This window comes from Salmo salar, chromosome 15 (genome assembly GCF_965601325.2).
Source record: "Salmo salar chromosome 15, fSalSal1, whole genome shotgun sequence".
In the NCBI taxonomy this organism is placed as follows: domain Eukaryota; kingdom Metazoa; phylum Chordata; class Actinopteri; order Salmoniformes; family Salmonidae; genus Salmo; species Salmo salar.
This window is the reverse complement of record NC_138305.1, coordinates 40489215-40508596: the sequence shown is the minus strand read 5'-3', so window position 1 is coordinate 40508596 and position 19382 is coordinate 40489215. Positions and strand designations below refer to the sequence as shown.

Genomic DNA, 19382 nt, shown 5'->3' with positions numbered 1-19382 from the left:
CCTACAAAAAAACTTTGTGTCCATGATGAATGTTTAATTCTTTAGATTTTGAGTCATCTGATAAAATTCCTAGTAACTCAAAAGGGATGAGCAATGATGTTCTGTGTAATCTACTACCACATCAGTAAATATAAATCATCCAGGCTCAAGGTGCATTTGGATCACCCATATTTGAAAGTAAACTAACTGATTGGATGGCCTTGTGGCCAATGAAATTGGCAATCATATCATATGACATAATCTCTCTGATCATTGACCTTATCATGTCTGTAAAATAGCAGCCTCTTCCCAGTCCCCATAGAGAGCAATGCAGTGTTGTGATTTACTGTAGGTTCCACAGAAGAGTTCTGCTGGTATTATTGATAAAATTGCTTGCTTTACACAGGGAAGAACTAATTACTTCACATACAAACTTTAAAATTGGAATGATACTTTTCAAAGTTTGATCATCCTCAATGGTGCTGAGGTGAGTGGTTATATCACCACCTGCATGGCTGAGAGGTGGGGTAAGAAACACCATAAAAATAAATCATACTTGTGTGCTGAATTGAACAAATCTGCATATTGATGAGTTGAATTGAAAATGTACTTTACCATCTTTTGTAATGGCAAAACACGTCCCCTTGGGTATTTCTGAAATATTTTCCATGAATAAGCAAAAATAAAGTATATTTTAATAAATGTTATTATGTAACACTCTACTGTGTGGATTTTTTTGAATTAACATGTTGTCTGACCACCGCCTGGAGTTTGATACACGGCATTGGCACTTGGATTGGAACCAGTGCTATGTTCAGATGAAATGAAAATAGATATCTGGTCACGCACACAAGTGGTGGGTTTGGCGTTGAAAAATAGAAGAATATGTAGAAAAGTATCTCATACATATTGTAAAATATGGTGGTGATAAAAACCCCTTTTTGATTTAACTAGGCAGTTAAGTCAGTTAAGAACAAATTCTTATTTACAATGACAGCCTACCCTGGCCAAAACCTAAAGACACTGAGCCAATTGTGCGCCGCCCAATCACGGCCAGTTGTGATACAGCCTGGAATCGAACCAGGGTCTGTAGTGATGGCTCTAGCACTGAGATGCAGAGCCTTAGACTGCTGCGCCACTCGGGAGCCACACTTGTGAATCTTTGATGTTATTGGGATATTTTGCTTCTGCTGGTCCTAAGGCCCTTGTTAAGGTCAATGGAATCATGAACTTTATTAAGTACCACGACATTTTAGCCAAAAACCTGGTTGCCTCTGCCAGGGACACTTGGCCGCAAGCTTGCCAGCTTAGTGGAGTCTGCCCCCAGAACAGTCAATGTAGTCAGCTCAGTTTTCCCCATTGAGACCGTGTCTGTGCATCGATCTAGATTGGGGCAAAACTAAACATGGCGGTGTTCGCCTTAGCAATCTCACTGGAATAAAGGCCTCCTCCATTCCTGCCATTTTTGAAAGATATTGTGATAATACCTCACATCTAAAAACAGAACTACTTAATGTTAGATCCCTCACTTCCAAGGCAGTCATAGTCAATGAACTAATCACTGATCATAACCTTGATGTGATTTGCATGACTGAAACATGACTTAAGCCTGATTCATTTACGGCAATAAATGATGCCTCTCCTCCTAGTTACACTAGTGACCATATCCCTCACTCATCCCGCAAAGGTGGAGGTGTTGCTAACATTTATGACAAAATATTTAAATGTATAAAAAAAAGGTTCTAGTCATGAAATATATTGTATAGCTTCTGTTTACAGGCCTCCTGGGCCATGTACAGCGTTCCTCATTGAGTTCCCTGAATTCCTATCGGACCTTGTAGTCATGGCAAATAATATTCACATTTTTGGTGACTTTAATATTCACATGGAAAAGTCCACAGACCCACTCCAAAAGGCTTTCGGAGCCATCATCGACTCAGTGGGTTTTGTCCAACATGTCTCCGGACCTACTCACTGCCACAGTCATACTCTGGACCTAGTTTTGTCCCATGGAATAAATGTTGTGGATCTTTATGTTTTTCCTCATAATCCTGGACTATCGGACCACCATTTTATTACGTTTGCAATCACAACAAATAATCTGCTCAGACCCCAACCAAGGATCATCAAAAGTTGTGCTATAAATTCACAGACCCCCCAAAGATTCCTTGATGCCCTTCCAGACTCCCTCTGCCTACCCAAAGACATCAGAGGACAAAAATCAGTTAACCACCTAACTGAGGAACTCAATTTAACCTTGCGCAATACCCTAGATGCAGTCGCACCACCAAAAACTAAAAACATTTGTCATAAGAAACTAGCTCCCAGGTATACAGAAAATACCCGAGCTCTGAAGCAAGCTTCCAGAAAATTGGAACGGAAATGGCGCCACACCAAACTGGAAGTCTTCCGACTAGCTTAGAAAGACAGTACCGTGCAGTATCGAAGAGCCCTCACTGCTGCTCGATCATCCTATTTTTCCAACTTAATTGAGGAAAATAAGAAGAATCCAACATTTATTTTTGATACTGTTGCAAAGCTAACTAAAAAGCAGCATTCAACAAGAGAGGATGGCTTTCACTTCAGCAGTAATAAATTCATGAACTTCTTTGAGGAAAAGATCATGATCATTAGAAAGCAAATTACGGACTCCTCTTTAAATTTGAGTAATCCTCCAAAGCTCAGTTGTCCTGAGTCTGCACAACTCTGCCAGGACCTAGGATCAAGGGAGACACTCAAGTATTTTAGTACTACACTGCTCAAAAAAATAAAGGGAACACTTAAACAACACATTGTAACTCCAAGTCAATCACACTTCTGTGAAATCTAACTGTCCACTTAGGAAGCAACACTGATTGACAATACATTTCACATGCTGTTGTGCAAATGGAATAGACAACAGGTGGAAATTATAGGCAATTAGCAAGACACCCCCAATAAAGGAGTGGTTCTGCAGGTGGGGACAACAGACCACTTCTCAGTTCCTATGCTTCCTGGCTGATGTTTTGGTCACTTTTGAATGCTGGCGGTGCTTTCACTCTAGTGGTAACATGAGACGGAGTCTACAACCCACACAAGTGGCTCAGGTAGTGCAGCTCATCCAGGAAGGCACATCAATGCGAGCTATGGCAAGAAGGTTTGCTGTGCCTGTCAGCGTAGTGTCCAGAGCATGGAGGCGCTACCAGGAGACAGGCCAGTACATCAGGAGACGTGGAGGAGGCCGTAGGAGGGCAACAACCCAGCAGCAGGACCGCTACCTCCGCCTTTGTGCAAGGAGGAGCAGGAGAAGCACTGCCAGAGCCCTGCAAAATGACCTCCAGCAGGCCACAAATGTGCATGTGTCTGCTCAAACGGTCAGAAACAGACTCCATGAGGGTGGTATGAGGGCCCGACGTCCACAGGTGGGGGTTGTGCTTACAGCCCAACACCGTGCAGGACGTTTGGCATTTGCCAGAGAACACCAAGATTGGCAAATTCGCCACTGGCGCCCTGTGCTCTTCACAGATGAAAGCAGGTTCACACTGAGCACGTGACAGACGTGACAGAGTTTGGAGACGCCGTGGAGAACGTTCTGCTGCCTGCAGCATCCTCCAGCATGACCCGTTTGGCAGTGGGTCAGTCATGGTGTGGGGTGGCATTTCTTTGGGGGGCCCTCCATGTGCTAGCCAGAGGTAGCCTGACTGCCATTAGGTACCGAGATGAGATCCTCAGACCCCTTGTGAGACCATATGCTGGTGCGGTTGGCCCTGGGTTCCTCCTAATGCAAGACAATGCTAGACCTCATGTGGCTGGAGTGTGTCAGCAGTTCCTGCAAGAGGAAGGCATTGATGCTATGGACTGGCCCGCCCGTTCCCCAGACCTGAGTCCAATTGAGCACATCTGGGACATCATGTCTCGCTCCATCCACCAACGCCACGTTGCACCACAGACTGTCCAGGAGTTGGCGGATGCTTTAGTCCAGGTCTGGGAGGAGATCCCTCAGGAGACCATCCGCCACCTCATCAGGAGCATGCCCAGGCGTTGTAGGGAGGTCATACAGGCACGTGGAGGCCACACACACTACGGAGCCTCATTTTGACTTGTTTTAAGCACATTACATCAAAGTTTGATCAGCCTGTAGTGTGGTTTTCCACTTTAATTTTGAGTGTGACTCCAAATCCAGACCTCCATGGGTTGATAAATTGGATTTCCACTGATTATTTTTGTGTGATTTTGTTGTCAGCACATTCAACTATGTAAAGAAAAAAGTATTTAATAAGATTATTTCTTTCATTCAGATCTAGGATGTGTTGTTTAAGTGTTCCCTTTATTTTTTTGAGCAGTATATATCTCTTGACACATGATGAAAATAATCATGGCCTCTAAACCTTCAAGCTGCATACTGGACCCTATTCCAACTAAACTACTGAAAGAGCTGCTTCCTGTGCTTGGCCCTCCTATGTTGAACATAATAAACGGCTCTCTATCCACCCGATGTGTACCAAACTCACTAAAAGTGGCAGTAATAAAGCCTCTCTTGAAAAAGCCAAACCTTGACCCAGAAAATATAAAAAACTATCGGCCTATATCGAATCTCCCATTCCTCTCAATACTTTTTGCAAAGCTGTTGCGCAGCAACTCACTGCCATCCTGAAGACAAACAATGTATACGAAATGCTTCAGTCTGGTTTTAGACCCCATCATAGCACTGAGACTGCACTTGTGAAGGTGGTAAATTACCTTTTAATGGCGTCAGACCGAGGCTCTACATCTGTCCTCGTGCTCCTAGACCTTAGTGCTGCTTTTGATACCATCAATCACCACATTCTTTTGGAGAGATTGGAAACCCAAATTGGTCTACACGGACAAGTTCTGGCCTAGTTTAGATCTTATCTGTCGGAAAGATATCAGTTTGTCTCTGTGAATGGTTTGTCCTCTGACAAATCAACTGTAAATGTTGGTGTTCCTCAAGTTTCCGTTTTAGGACCTCTATTGTTTTCACTATATATTTTACCTCTTGGGGATGTCATTCGGAAACATAATGTTAACTTTCACTGCTATGCGGATGACACACAGCTGGACATTTCGATGAAACATGGTGAAGCCCCAAAATTGCCCTCACTGGAAGCCTGTGTTTCAGACATAAGGAAGTGGATGGCTGCAAACGTTCTACTTTTAAACTCGGACAAAACAGAGATGCTTGTTCTAGGTCCCAAGAAACAAAGAGATCTTCTGTTGAATCTGACAATTAATCTCGATGGTTGTACAGTTGTCTCAAATAAGACTGTGATGGACCTCGGCGTTACTCTGGACCCTGATCTCTCTTTTGACGAACATATCAAGACTGTTTCAAGGACAGCTTTTTTCCATCTGCGTAATATTGCAAAAATCAGACATTTTCTGTCGAAAAATGATGCAGAAAAATGTATCCATGCTTTTGTCACTTCTAGGTTAGACTACTGCAATGCTCTACTTTCCAGCTACCTGGATAAAGCACTAAATTAACTTCAGTTAGTGCAAAATACAGCTGCTAGAATCCTGAATAGAACCAAAAAAATTGATAATATTACTCCAGTGCTAGCCTCCCTACACAGGCTTCCTGTTAAGGGGAGGGCTGATTTCAAGGTTTTACTGCTAACCTACAAAGCATTACATGGGCTTGCTCCTACCTATCTTTCCGATTTGGTCCTGCCGTACATACCTACACGCACGCTACGGTCACAAGACGCAGGCCTCCTAATTGTCCCTAGAATTTCTAAGCAAACAGCTGGACGCATGGCTTTCTCCTATAGAGCTCCATTTTTTTATGGAATGGTCTGCCTACCCATGTGAGGGACACAGACTCGGTCTCAACCTTTAAGTCTTTATTGAAGACTCATCTCTTCAGTAGGTCCTATGATTGAGTGTAGTCTGGCCCAGGAGTGTGAAGGTGAACGGAAAGGCACTGGAGCAACGAACCGCCCTTGCTGTCTCTGCCTGGCCGGTTCCCATCTCTCCACTGGGATTCTCTGCCTCTAACCCTATTACAGGGGCTGAGTCACTGGCTTACTAGTGCTCTTCCATGCCGTCCCTAGGAGAGGTGCGTCACTTGAGTGGGTTGAGTCACTGACGTGGTCTTCCTGTCTGGGTTGGCTCCCCCCCTTGGGTTGTGCCGTGGCGGAGATCTTTGTGGGCTATACTTGGCCTTGTCTCAAGTTGGTGATTGACGATATCCCTCTAGTGGTGTGGGGGCTGTGCTTTGGCAAAGTGGGTGGGGTTATATCCTGCCTGTTTGGCCCTGTCCGGGGGTATCATCGGATATGGCCACAGTGTCTCCTGACCCCTCCTGTCTCAGCCTCCAGTATTTATGCTGCAGTAGTTTATGTGTCGGGGAGCTAGGGTTAGTGTGTTATATCTGGAGTATTTCTCCTGTCTTATCCGATGTCCTGTGTGAATTTAAGTATGCTCTCTCTAATTCTTTCTTTCTTTCGGAGGACCTGAGCCCTAGGACCATGCCTCAGAACTACCTGGCATGATGACTCCTTGCTGTCCCCAGTCCACCTGGCCGTGCTGACCTGTTGCACCCTCGACAACCACTGTGATTACTATTATTTGACCATGCTGGTCATCTATGAACATTTGAACATCTTGGCAATGTTCTGTTATAATCTCCACCCGGCACAGCCAGAAGAGGACTGGCCACCCCTCATAGCCTGGTTCCTCTCTAGGTTTCTTCCTAGATTTTGGCCTTTCTAGGGAGTTTTTCCTAGCCACCGTGCTTCTACACCTGCATTGCTTGCTGTTTGGGGTTTTAGGCTGGGTTTCTGTACAGCACTTTGAGATATCAGCTGATGTAAGAAGGGCTATATAAATACATTTGATTTGATTTGATGGTGTATCACTGCAGAATGCTGTGGTAGCCATGCTGGTTACGTGTGCCTTGAATTCTAAATAAATCACTGACAATGTCACCAGCAAAGCACCCACACACCATCACACCTCCTTCTCCATGCTTCACGGTGGGAACCACACATGCGGAAATCATCCATTCACCTACTCTGTGTCTCACAAAGACACAGCGGTCGGAAACAAAAATCGCAAATTTGGACTCATCAGACCAAAGGACAGATTTCCACCGGTCTAATGTCCATTGCTCATGTTTCTTGGTCCAAGAAAGTCTCCTTTTCAAGAAAGTCTCCTTTAGTGGTGGTTTCGTTTCAGCAATTCGACCATGAAGGCCTGATTCATGTAGTCTCCTCTGAACAGATGATGTTGAGATGTGTCTGTTACTTGAACTCTGTGAAGCATTTATTTGGACTGCAATTTCTGAGGCTGCTAACTTTAATGAACTTATCCTCTGCAGCAGAGGTAACTCTTGGTCTTCCTTTCCTGTGGCGGTCCTCATGAGAGCCAATTTCATCATAGCGCTTGATGGTTTTTACGACTGCACTTGAAGAAAATGTCAAAGTTCTTGAAATGTTCCGGATTGACTGACCTTCATGTCATAAAGTAATGATGGACTGTCATTTCTCTTTGCTTATTTGAGCTGTTCTTGCCATAATATCTACTTGGTCTTTTACCAAATAGGGCTGTCATCCGTATACCACCCCTACCATGTCACAACACAACTGATTGACTCAATCGCATTAAGAAGGAAACAAATTCCACAGATTAACTTTTAACAAGGCACACCTGTTAATTGAAATGCATTCCAGCTGACTACCTCATGAAGCTGGTTGAGAGAATGCCAAGAGTGTGCAAAGCTGTCATCAAGGCAAATGGTGGCTACTTTGAAGAATCTCAAATATAAAATATATTTTCATTTGTTTAACACTTCTTTCATTACTACATGATTCCATATGTGTTATTTCATAGTTCTAATGTCTTCACTATTATTCTACAATGTAGAAAATAGTCAAAATAAAGAAAAATCCTTGAATGAGTAGGTGTGTCCAAACGTTTGACTGGTACTGTATGTACATACATACATTTTGTTGTGCAACTCAAGCAGCATCAATTATGTTATCTATGGTGGAAACATGTTTTAATTTACAAGATATTATTTAAATTATTTAAAGATTATTTAAAGATTATTTGTGTTGGTAATGTGTTTTCTGTGATATTTTGACTATTTTTGCAGATCGTACTTTATACTTCACATTATATATTGCTTAATTTTCCTCTGTCTCATAACAACTGACCAACAGTATGCATACAATATACAGATTAATCTGGGTCTGTGAAAATGGCCCATAATGTAGGCTAGAATGCAATGATTATGCTTTTTACTTCACAAATGAGTCATATATTGTATTTATGTATTTATTTATATATTTCTCTATTTATTAATACATTTTATCCTTTTTGGTTCATGTATCTACATTCTGTTGTATCTGAGATGCAAGCAGGGTGTGTAGCACGTTTGAACAATTTTTCGTACCTCAGATGTTTGATATTCCTGTTTGTTTTCCCATCTTTAAAGGGATACTTCGGGATTTTGGCAATGAGGCCCTATATCTACTTCCCCAGAATGGTAGAGTTAGAAACATTTCTTAATGGCCCAATGCAGCCATTTTTAGCTCTGTTTTGGTGGGATTGAGTTTTGGCCTGCCTGGTGACATCACCAAATTAGTTCACAGGTAATAATTAGTTATTAGTTAACCAATACGAGAGTTCCAAACCTCTCTGCCAATAACAGCTAGCCTTCAGTTTTCCCCTCCCCACTCAGACCACTCCCAGACAGTCCTAGCAAAAATCGTGATTGAGAAAATGCTCTTCGGTAAGAAGTTCTTTTTGACCATTGTAATTTAAATCAATCACAGTAAGGTACATAATTGTTACCCAGAAATGATTTGATATTGAGATAAAAATGGCTGCATTGATCCTTTTAGTGTCACTCCACAATGATACAATAGTTTACAATACAAAAAAACAACACTCAAATATAGTTTTGAGACACTAAAAACAGTAAATAGTCATCGTACAGTATTTCCCTTGGCGTCATCTATAATGCATTACATCATCTATATGGTATCACAAAGTCCATAAATCTGTAATGGTATGAATATCACCTTAATGCACAATGCTAACTAGGGTTAGGGTTAGGGTTAGGCTAGACAAGAAGCTAGGGTTAGGGATTCTGCTCAATTTAATTTCAATTAAATTGAAGAGGGGTTACATTTCTACAGCCCTAGTGGCAGGGGGTCAGCTTTGTTGTTTTTTCAAATTCGACATTGCCTCTTTGTTGAATGATCAGAACCTAATCAAAATGAGTATAAACTGACAAACATGACATCACCACAATTGTTTATCAACACCTTCTGAGTGGCGAGACACCTGTGGGAATGGCATCATCATTAAAGGTGAAGTCAGATTAAAGGTGCTAACAGGGCCCTCTGGTACGTACATTTGTCCTCCTACTTACCAGAATCATTATTTTGATAGAAGACTCATCTGAAAGCCGTGGCATAAAGTGGTTGCCATGACACAGGTCATAGAGGTCACATACTACCTCTGTTGCTCAATTGTCATTTGGTCATGGTCATGCAGTATAAAGTACACTCATTCATTGTTGAAGATTTAGATGTGTTATCTTTGCTTATGCTTGATTGCCATCTTGGCAGATTATGACGCACAATCCTGCATTGTTACAATGCTAATTGTTCATTACAACTTGGCCCATAATTGTTGAATATCTGTTGCCAACTGAATCACGTGGACTCATCAGACACAGTTAACAACATACAGTAGGAGTCTCCACAGAATAAAACCATGATTTCATTGGCTGTGGAGCAGACAGAATACTAAACAGTTCCAAAATATTGTTGTGATCATTTTTGGGGCGTCCCTTTAACAGCATCCGTCTGTTTATATAATGCTCAGAGGAAAGTCTAGGTGCTCTTAGAGCCTGAGACTGAAGGAGGTTGTGCATGGTTTGCTGACTATGATTAGGTGAGATTAAACTTTTCATATACACGCCATCATTTCATAACCAATTGTTCAACAAGTAAACATGACTACAGAGGTAGTTTCCCTCTGGTGAAACGATCCTGACCAGAGCTCAAAATCAACCACCTTTCGTTCTTAGTGCTTCCCATGGACAAATACGGATTGATGTATTGATTGCTGAGAACTAATGAAATACATGCACAATATTTGTAGATATTAAGGTGAGTATAGGTTTGAGGTTTTATTCATACTACTTTTTTGTATTTTCAAAGGAACAAGAATAAGAAAGATGACATTCCAACACTATTTCCTTTCTTTGTGACCTTTCAAACAAGAGCCACATATGGCTATTTGATGCTTTCATGATTTTCCTTCATTAACTTATGGTGTGTGAAAATGTTGATGATACTAGTCACGTATGGAAGTAGCTGTTCAAGTTCCACCATTACATTTACATACTATAAATATAAAGTATAAAAGTTTGATAAAAACTGTGTTTATTAAATGTGTAACTATTTCATGAAGTCAGCATTGCTTATTATTTATATGGGAATGTATTACAAGAGCCAAATTTCCCTCAGGTGGCCATAATTACACATTCAAAGCTGTGATCTAATTCTTCCTTGTCTCTAGGCCTAAAACACCAGGTGGAATGGACTTCTCAAATACTTCGAACCTCAACAGTACTGTGAAATCACAGACTCTTTTCTGCTACGAGTCTTTGAGTGGATCGTGTGTGAGGATTGCTCGACCCCTGAGCGTTCAGGTTCCGATGTTCACATCGATGGTGTTAGCCATACTGGTGACTGTTATTGGGAACCTTCTGGTCATCACCTCCATTGCACACTTCAAGCAGCTCCAAACCTCTGTAAACCAACTGCTCGTTTCCCTGGCTGTGTGTGACCTCCTTCTGGGAGTGTTTGTAATGCCATGCAGTGCTGTGCGCTCTGTCCAGGGCTGTTGGTACCTAGGAGGGTTTCTGTGTAAGCTCCACACCAGCACTGATATTATGCTGAGCACATCCTCCATCTTCCATCTATCCTTCATCTCCATTGACCGTTACTTTGCTGTCTGCAGGCCACTGTCGTACAGACTGATCATCACCAATAACACTGTATTGATCATGATCACCAGCAGTTGGCTGGTCCCTGCCATTTTTGCTTATGGAATGATCTTCCCTGAGATCAATCTGAAAGGCAGGGAGGATTTCTATGAAACACATGTCAAGTGTATTGGAGGCTGTCAGGTGTTCTTTAGTCCAGTGGCGGCTGTAGTAGTATCCTCCTTCTGTTTTTACATCCCAGGCATGATCTTGATTTGTATATATTCCAAGATATATTGGGTTGCCAGGGCTCAGGCCAGGTCCATTAAAGATTTATCTCGTCAGTTTAAAGAGGCAGACTCTGGACGTAGAGAGAGACGAGGGGCAAATATTCTTGCAATAGTAGTGGGAGTGTTTCTAATCTGCTGGAGTCCCTTTTCCTTGTGCCTCATCATTGACCCTTTCATACAGTACTCCATCCCCCCGCTGTTGGGGGATACTTTGGTTTGGTTTGGATATTTGAACTCTGCTTTTAACCCTATTGTCTATGCTTTCTTTTACACTTGGTTCAGGAGGGCTTTGAGAATCATCATTAGTGGTCACATCTTTCACAGAGGTTCTTGTAGATTTAGATTGTATTCTGAGTAAAGTTTCAGTTGACATTGTATGATGTGTGTTCAAATAAATATATGAATTATGATGGGATGTAACATGTGACAGTTATGCAACTCAAAGTTATAAAGCTTGAGTGAAAATGTAACAGAAGCTGCTTTTAACCTGTTTCATATAAAACTGTTTGCCTGAAATAAATGTGTTTCAATGCTTGTGATACTTGTGCCTGTCACCTTGTTGAATAGTGTTCTTTGTCTCCTCCTCGTGCCTATTGCTGGAACAGTAAGTCTGTTGTGTGGCCCAAATGAACTTGGAGCTCATGATATCATTATCTTAGTACACTAGCATACTGCTGGTGTACATTACTTGAACATACACATATAATATAAACAGATGTAAATCATGTAACCTATTATAACTGGCTGGAAGCTGGGAAAAGGGTGTGCCCAAAATATGTCCAATACAGTATATAAACTCTGTCACTCTTCTAAGAAGACTGTGCTGGATTCAGCACCACTCACACACCTGCACCTGTGACTACAGTAGCAAGTGATCAGCTCTAACTTGAATGTCTTTTTGTTGTTGGGATATGAATATCTCATCTCATCAACATCTGGATCCAAAGATGTTCTGTTACCCAGAATCAAATGCCTCCTGCACCAGAGACATTTTCAGTGGAGGGGTTCAAATTGCTTTATACTTTTTGTTTGTTTCAGGTATGCTGGTCACAATTCTAGGGAACAGTGTGGTCATTATCTCCATTGCTCACATAAAACAGCTCCACACGCCAACTAACATGCTTATAATGTCTTTGGCAGTTGCAGACCTGCTGCTTGGAGTGACTGTGATGCATTTTAGTACAATGAGGCCTGTGGAGGGCTGCTGTTACTTTGGAGATGCTTTTTGTTTGCTGCATTCTGATATGTTCCTCACATCTGTTTCAATTTTCCACCTGGTATTCATAGCCATAGATCGATATGAGGCTGTGTGCAATCCACTTCGCTATTCCACCAAGATTACTATACCAATTGCATGGCTCATGGTTCTTGCCAGTTGGGCCGTTGCTGCATTGTACTCCTATTGCCTATTATATTCAAAAGCAAATGTAAGAGGACTGGATGAATTCATTGCATCCATATACTGCCTGGGAAGCTGTAATATTGTCTTTAATGCTCTGTGGGGCACCCTAGACACATTGATAGCCTTTTTCTTTCCATGCTCTGTAATGGTGGGTTTGTATACCAAAATACTTTTGGTGGCAAAAGAACATCTAAGGAAGATTGACGACAGCCAAAAGAATTCCAATGAGCGAGATAAAGGTGTGGTGTCTCAACGGTCAGAGCGAAAAGCAGCTAAAACTTTAGGCATTGTGGTGGGTGTTTTCATCTTTTGCTGGCTGCCTTTCTTTGTTAATTCCATAGTTGATCCATACACAAACTTTAGCACACCACCTATTCTCTCTTTGAAGTGTTTATCTGGCTGGGTTACTTTAATTCTACTGCAAATCCAATCATCTATGCACTGTTTTATCCTTGGTTTCGAAAATGTCTTAATCTCATTGTCACATTGAAAATATTCAATAGAAATTCTTCCTATATAAATGTATTTGCTACTACATGATCTATTGTAAAGCTACATTAATATAATGCAAAACTGTGTGTGAACAGTATGCACTTAACTTTTAAAACCTAAACAATGACGTGGATAATGTGTTCAAGGAGGCAAATGAAGAGAAGCATTTGACAAAACCTCTTCTGCACATTCTACTGTTGTCAATACTTGCCAGGTCTTTTTCGTGTAACTGTGTTTAACTGATAAATCCTTTCTATGTCTTTTATTTACATTTTATTGTATTTTGAATGTAGCATAGGCCTACCTTAGAATACATTTTCATAAAGAACATAAAATGTATCATTAGATTTTATTGTAACTCAATCATCATTGATCTAATGGCTGGTGTTGAGCTAAACTGTTTTTTGGTCTAATGGCTGATGTTGAACTAAACAGTAGGTACCCGGTTCGAGCCCGTTTGAAATTTGATCTTGCTGTAAAGCAGAGCATAGAGTGGATCATGTGACTGAAAAGCATGAAATGCAGATCAGGAAGTAGAGTGCAATATTTGGGGAATTGGATGTTTTCCTATAAATATGTTGCCTGTGTGGTTCTTTTGTTTCACAAGTATTGAGTACTGTGTCTTCAGTGATCTCATTCTACATCCCAGGAGTAGGGATGATTAGCGTCTACCTTAAGATTTTCCTTAAAGCACAGAGAAAGGCACCCTCAATTCATGGTACAACCAATCAGAACTTTGTAGGCAAATCACAGAGAAAGGCCACCAAAACACTTGCTATCATTATGGGGGTATTTCTATAATTCTGGACACCCTTTTATCTCCAACAGTCTCCTACTGCATTGATCCCTTTAATAGTTACTTTACCCCACCAGTTTAGTCTGTAACATATATATGGATTGGATATTTGAATTGAACTATGAATCCCATCGTGTATGCATTATTTTACACTTGGTTCAGGAAGGGGTTTAGAATGATGATTTCTGAAAATATATTTCAAACCTGTTGTTCAATATTAAATCAAATCAAATCAAATGTATTTATATAGCGCTTCTTACATCAGCTGATATCTCAAAGTGCTGTACAGAAACCCAGCCTAAAACCCCAAATAGCAAGCAATGCAGTTGTAGAAGCACGGTGGCTAGGAAAAACTCCCTAGAAAGGCCAAAACCTAGGAGGAAACCTAGAGAGGAACCAGGCAATGAGGGGTGGCCAGTCCTCTTCTGGCTGTGCCGGGTGGAGATTATAACAGCACATGGCCAAGATGTTCAAATGTTCATAAATGACCAGCATGGTCAAATAATAATAATCATAGTAGTTGTCAAGGGTGCAACAAGTCAGTAACATAAGAGTAAGTGTCAGTTGGCTTTTTCATAGCCGATCTTTGAGAGTATCTCTACCGCTCCTGCTGTCTCTAGAGAGTTGAAAACAGCAGGTCTGGGACAGGTAGCACGTCCGGTGAACAGGTCAGGGTTCCAGCAGGTCTGGGACAGCAGGTCTGGGACAGGTAGCACGTCCGGTGAACAGGTCAGGGTTCCATAGCCGCAGGAAGAACAGTTGGAACTGGAGCAGCAGCACGGCCAGGTGAACTGGGGACAGCAAGGAGTCATCAAGCCAGGTAGTCCTGAGGCATGGTCCTAGGGCATGGTCCTAACAATATTACAATTGTTAAAATAAATATGTCCAAAACCGGTACAGACAAATAAGTGTGACAAATATTGTCCTTGCTGTTAGTCCTTTTTTTAAACCATCAGCCACAGGGTTATTGGATTCAAAAGCATTTTATAACATTTTACTTGAACATGGGGGAGACTGCAGTAGACCTATCAACAGCAAATCCAGCAATATTCACTAATGAGTTCCTGTAGCCTCTCCACTCCCATATCTAGTACATAGATACATACATAAATACATAGTATATTCAGAAAGTATTCAGACCCCCCCACACTTTTTCCAAATGTTGTTACATTACAGTCTTATTCAACAATTATTTTTTTTAAATCCTCATCATCTACACACAATACTCCATAACGACAAAGCGAAAACAAGTTTCAGAAATGTTTACTAATTTATACAAAATGAAAAACAGAAATAGCTTATTTACATAAGTATTCAGACCCTTTGCTATGAGACTCAAAATTGAGCTCATGTGCATCCTGTTTCCATTGATCATCCGTTCGATGTTTCTACAACTTGATTGGAGTCCACCTGTGGTAAATTCAATTGATTGGACATGATCTGGAAAGGCACACACCTGTCTATATAAGGTCCCACAGTTGACAGTGGATGTCAGAGCAAAAACCAAGCCATGAGGTCGAAAGAGTTGTCCGTAGAGCTCTGAGATAGGATTGTGTCGAGGCACAGACCTGGGGAAGGGTACCAAACCATTACTGCAGCATTGAAGGTCCCCAAGAACACAGTGGCCTCCATCATTCTTAAAGGGAGGAAGTTTGGAACCACCAAGACTCTTCCTAGAGCTGAACAATTGGGGGAGAAGGGCCTTGGTTCAGGAGGGCTTTGAGAATCATCATCGGTGGTCACATCTTTCACAGAGGTTCTTGTAGATTTAGATTGTATTCTGAGTAAAGTTTCAGTTGACATTGTATGATGTGTGTTCAAATAAATATATGAATTATGATGGGATGTAACATGTGACAGTTATGCAACTAAAAGTTATAAAGCTTGAGTGAAAATGTAACAGAAGCTGCTTTTAACCTGTTTCATATAAAGCTGCTTGCATGAAATAAATGTTTCAATGCTTATGATACTTGTGCCTGTCACCTTGTTGAATAGTGTTCTTTGTCTCCTCCTAGTGCCTATTGCTGGAACAGTAAGTCTGTTGTGTGGCCCAAATGAACTTGGAGCTCATGACATCATTATCTTAGTACACTATCATACTGTTGGTGTACATTACTTGAACATACACATGCTTTGCTCAAAAAAATAAAGGGAACACTTAAACAACACAATGTAACTCCAAGTCAATCACACTTCTGTGAAATCAAACTGTCCACTTAGGAAGCAACATTGATTGACAATACATTTCACATGCTGTTGTGCAAATGGAATAGACAACAGGTGGAAATTATAGGCAATAAGCAAGACACCACCAATAAAGGAGTGGTTCAGCAGGTGGTGACCACAGACCACTTCTCAGTTCCTATGCTTCCTGGCTGATGTTTTGGTCACTTTTGAATGCTGGCGGGGCTTTCACTCTAGTGGTAGCATGAGACGGAGTCTACAACCCACACATGTGGCTCAGGTAGTGCAGCTCATCCAGGATGGCACATCAATGCGAGCTGTGGCAAGAAGGTTTGCTGTGTCTGTCAGCGTAGTGTCCAGAGCATGGAGGCGCTACCAGGAGACAGGCCAGTACATCAGGAGACGTGTAGGAGGCCGTAGGAGGGCAACAACCCAGCAGCAGGACCGCTACCTCCGCCTTTGTGCAAGGAGGAGCAGGAGGAGCATTGCCAGAGCCCTGCAAAATGACCTCCAGCAGGCCACAAATGTGCATGTGTCTGCTCAAACGGTCAGAAACAGACTCCATGAGGGTGGTATGAGGGCCCGACGTCCACAGGTGGGGGTTGTGCTTACAGCCCAACACCGTGCAGGACGTTTGGCATTTGCCAGAGAACACCAAGATTGGCAAATTCGCCACTGGCGCCCTGTGCTCTTCACAGATGAAAGCAGGTTCACACTGAGCACGTGACAGATGTGACAGAGTCTGGAGACGCCGTGGAGAACGTTCTGCTGCCTGCAACATCCTCCAGCATGACCGGTTTGGCGGTGGGTCAGTCATGGTGTGGGGTGGCATTTCTTTGGGGGGCCGCACAGCCCTCCATGTGCTCGCCAGAGGTAGCCTGACTGCCATTAGATACCGAGATGAGATCCTCAGACCCCTTATGAGACCATATGCTGGTGCGGTTGGCCCTGGGTTTCTCCTAATGCAAGACAATGCTAGACCTCATGTGGCTGGAGTGTGTCAGCAGTTCCTGCAAGAGGAAGGCATTGATGCTATGGACTGGCCCGCCCGTTCCCCAGACCTGAATCCAATTGAGCACATCTGGAACATCATGTCTCGCTCCATCCACCAACGCCACGTTGCACCACAGACTGTCCAGGAGTTGGCGGATGCTTTAGTCCGGGTCTGGGAGGAGATCCCTCAGGAGACATCCGCCACCTCATCAGGAGCATGCCCAGGTGTTGTAGGGAGGTCATACAGGCACGTGGAGGCCACACACACTACTGAGCCTCATTTTGACTTGTTTTAAGGACATTACATCAAAGTTGGATCAGCCTGTAGTGTGGTTTTCCACTTTAATTTTGAGTGTAACTCCAAATCCAGACCTCCATGGGTTGATAAATTGGATTTCCATTGATTATTTTTGTGTGATTTTGTTGTCAGCACATTCAGCTATGTAAAGAAAAAAGTATTTAATAAGATTATTTCTTTCATTCAGATCTAGGATGTGTTGTTTAAGTGTTCCCTTTCTTTTTTTGAGCAGTGTATAATATACACAGATGTAAATCATGTAACCCATTGTAACTGGCTGGTAGCTGGGAAAGGGGTGTGCCCAAAATATGTCCAATACAGTATATAAACTCTGTCATTCTTCTAAGAAGACTGTGCTGGATTCGGCACCACTCACACACCTGCACCTGTGACTACAGTAGCAAGTGATCAGCTCTAACTTGAATGTCTTTTTGTTTTTGGCAATGGATATCTCATCTCATCAACATCTGGATCCAAAGATGTTCTGTTACCCAGAATCAAATGCCTCCTGCACCAGAGACATTTTCAGTGGAGGGGTTCAAATTGCTTTATACTTTTTGTTTGTTTCAGGTATGCTGGTCACAATTCTAGGGAACGGTGTGGTCATTATCTCCATTGCTCACATAAAACAGCTCCACACGCCAACTAACATGCTTATAATGTCTTTGGCAGTTGCAGACCTGCTGCTTGGAGTGACTGTGATGCCTTTTAGTACAATGAGGGCTGTGGAGGGCTGCTGGTACTTTGGAGATGCTTTTTGTTTGCTGCATTCTAGTTTTGATATGTTCCTCACATCTGTTTCAATTTTCCACCTGGTATTCATAGCCATAGATCGATATGAGGCTGTGTGCAATCCACTTCGCTATTCCACCAAGATTACTATACCAATTGCATGGCTCATGGTTCTTGCCAGTTGGGCCGTTGCTGCATTGTACTCCTATTGCCTATTATATTCAAAAGCAAATGTAAGAGGACTGGATGAATTCATTGCATCCATATACTGCCTGGGAAGCTGTAATCTTGTCTTTAATGCTCTGTGGGGCGCCCTAGACACATTGATAGCCTTTTTCTTTCCATGCTCTGTAATGGTGGGTTTGTATACCAAAATATTTTTGGTGGCAAAAGAACATCTAAGGAAGATTGAAGACAGCCAAAAGAATTCCAATGAGCGAGATAAAGGTGTGGTGTCTCAACGGTCAGAGCGAAAAGCAGCTAAAACTTTAGGCATTGTGGTGGGTGTTTTCATCTTTTGCTGGCTGCCTTTCTTTGTTAATTCCATAGTTGATCCATACACAAACTTTAGCACACCACCTATTCTCTTTGAAGTGTTTATCTGGCTGGGTTACTTTAATTCTACTGCAAATCCAATCATCTATGGACTGTTTTATCCTTGGTTTCGAAAATGTCTTAATCTCATTGTCACATTGAAAATATTTAATAGAAATTCTTCCTATATAAATGTATTTGCTACTACATGATCTATTGTAAAGCTACATTAATATAATGCATAGCTGTGTGTGAACAGTATGCACTTAACTTTTAAAACCTATACAATGACGTGGCCACATTGGATAATGTGTTCAAGGAGGCAAATGAAGAGAAGCATTTGACAAAACCTCTTCTGCACATTCTACTGTTGTCAATACTTGCCAGGTCTTTTTCGTGTAACTGTGTTTAACTGATAAATACTTTCTATGTCTTTTATTTACATTTTATTGTATTTTGAATGTAGCATAGGCCTACCTTAGAATACATTTTCATAAAGAACATAAAATGAATCATTAGATTTTATTGTAACTCAATCATCTTTGATCTAATGGCTGATGTTGAGCTAAACTGTTTTTGGTCTAATGGCTGATGTTGAACTAAACAGGAGGTACCCGGTTCGAGCCCGTTTGAAATTTGATCACAAGTATTGAGTACTGTGTCTTCAGTGATCTCATTCTACATCCCAGGAGTAGGGATGATTATCATCTACCTTAAGATTTTCCTTATAGCAC

At 41.8% G+C, this 19382-nt stretch overlaps 3 protein-coding genes across 3 annotated transcripts; all 3 read left to right on the top strand.

Annotated features, from left to right (window-relative positions):
• The first annotated feature begins 10606 nt into the window (after window positions 1-10606).
• LOC106596855 (trace amine-associated receptor 1-like) lies at window positions 10607-11575 on the top strand. Its single transcript, XM_014188107.3, has one exon. It carries the CDS (start codon window positions 10658-10660, stop codon window positions 11573-11575), a length of 918 nt encoding a protein of 305 aa, XP_014043582.3. The 5' UTR covers window positions 10607-10657.
• Window positions 11576-12257: 682 nt separating this feature from the next.
• Window positions 12258-13159, top strand: LOC106596837 (trace amine-associated receptor 13c-like). Its single transcript, XM_045696071.2, has 3 exons — window positions 12258-12396; window positions 12730-12947; window positions 12983-13159. Exons 1-3 carry the CDS (start codon window positions 12258-12260, stop codon window positions 13157-13159), a joined length of 534 nt encoding a protein of 177 aa, XP_045552027.1.
• Window positions 13160-17825: 4666 nt separating this feature from the next.
• Window positions 17826-18860, top strand: LOC106571511 (trace amine-associated receptor 13c-like). The gene has a single exon (XM_014144683.1). It carries the CDS (start codon window positions 17826-17828, stop codon window positions 18858-18860), a length of 1035 nt encoding a protein of 344 aa, XP_014000158.1.
• Window positions 18861-19382: the final 522 nt, after the last annotated feature.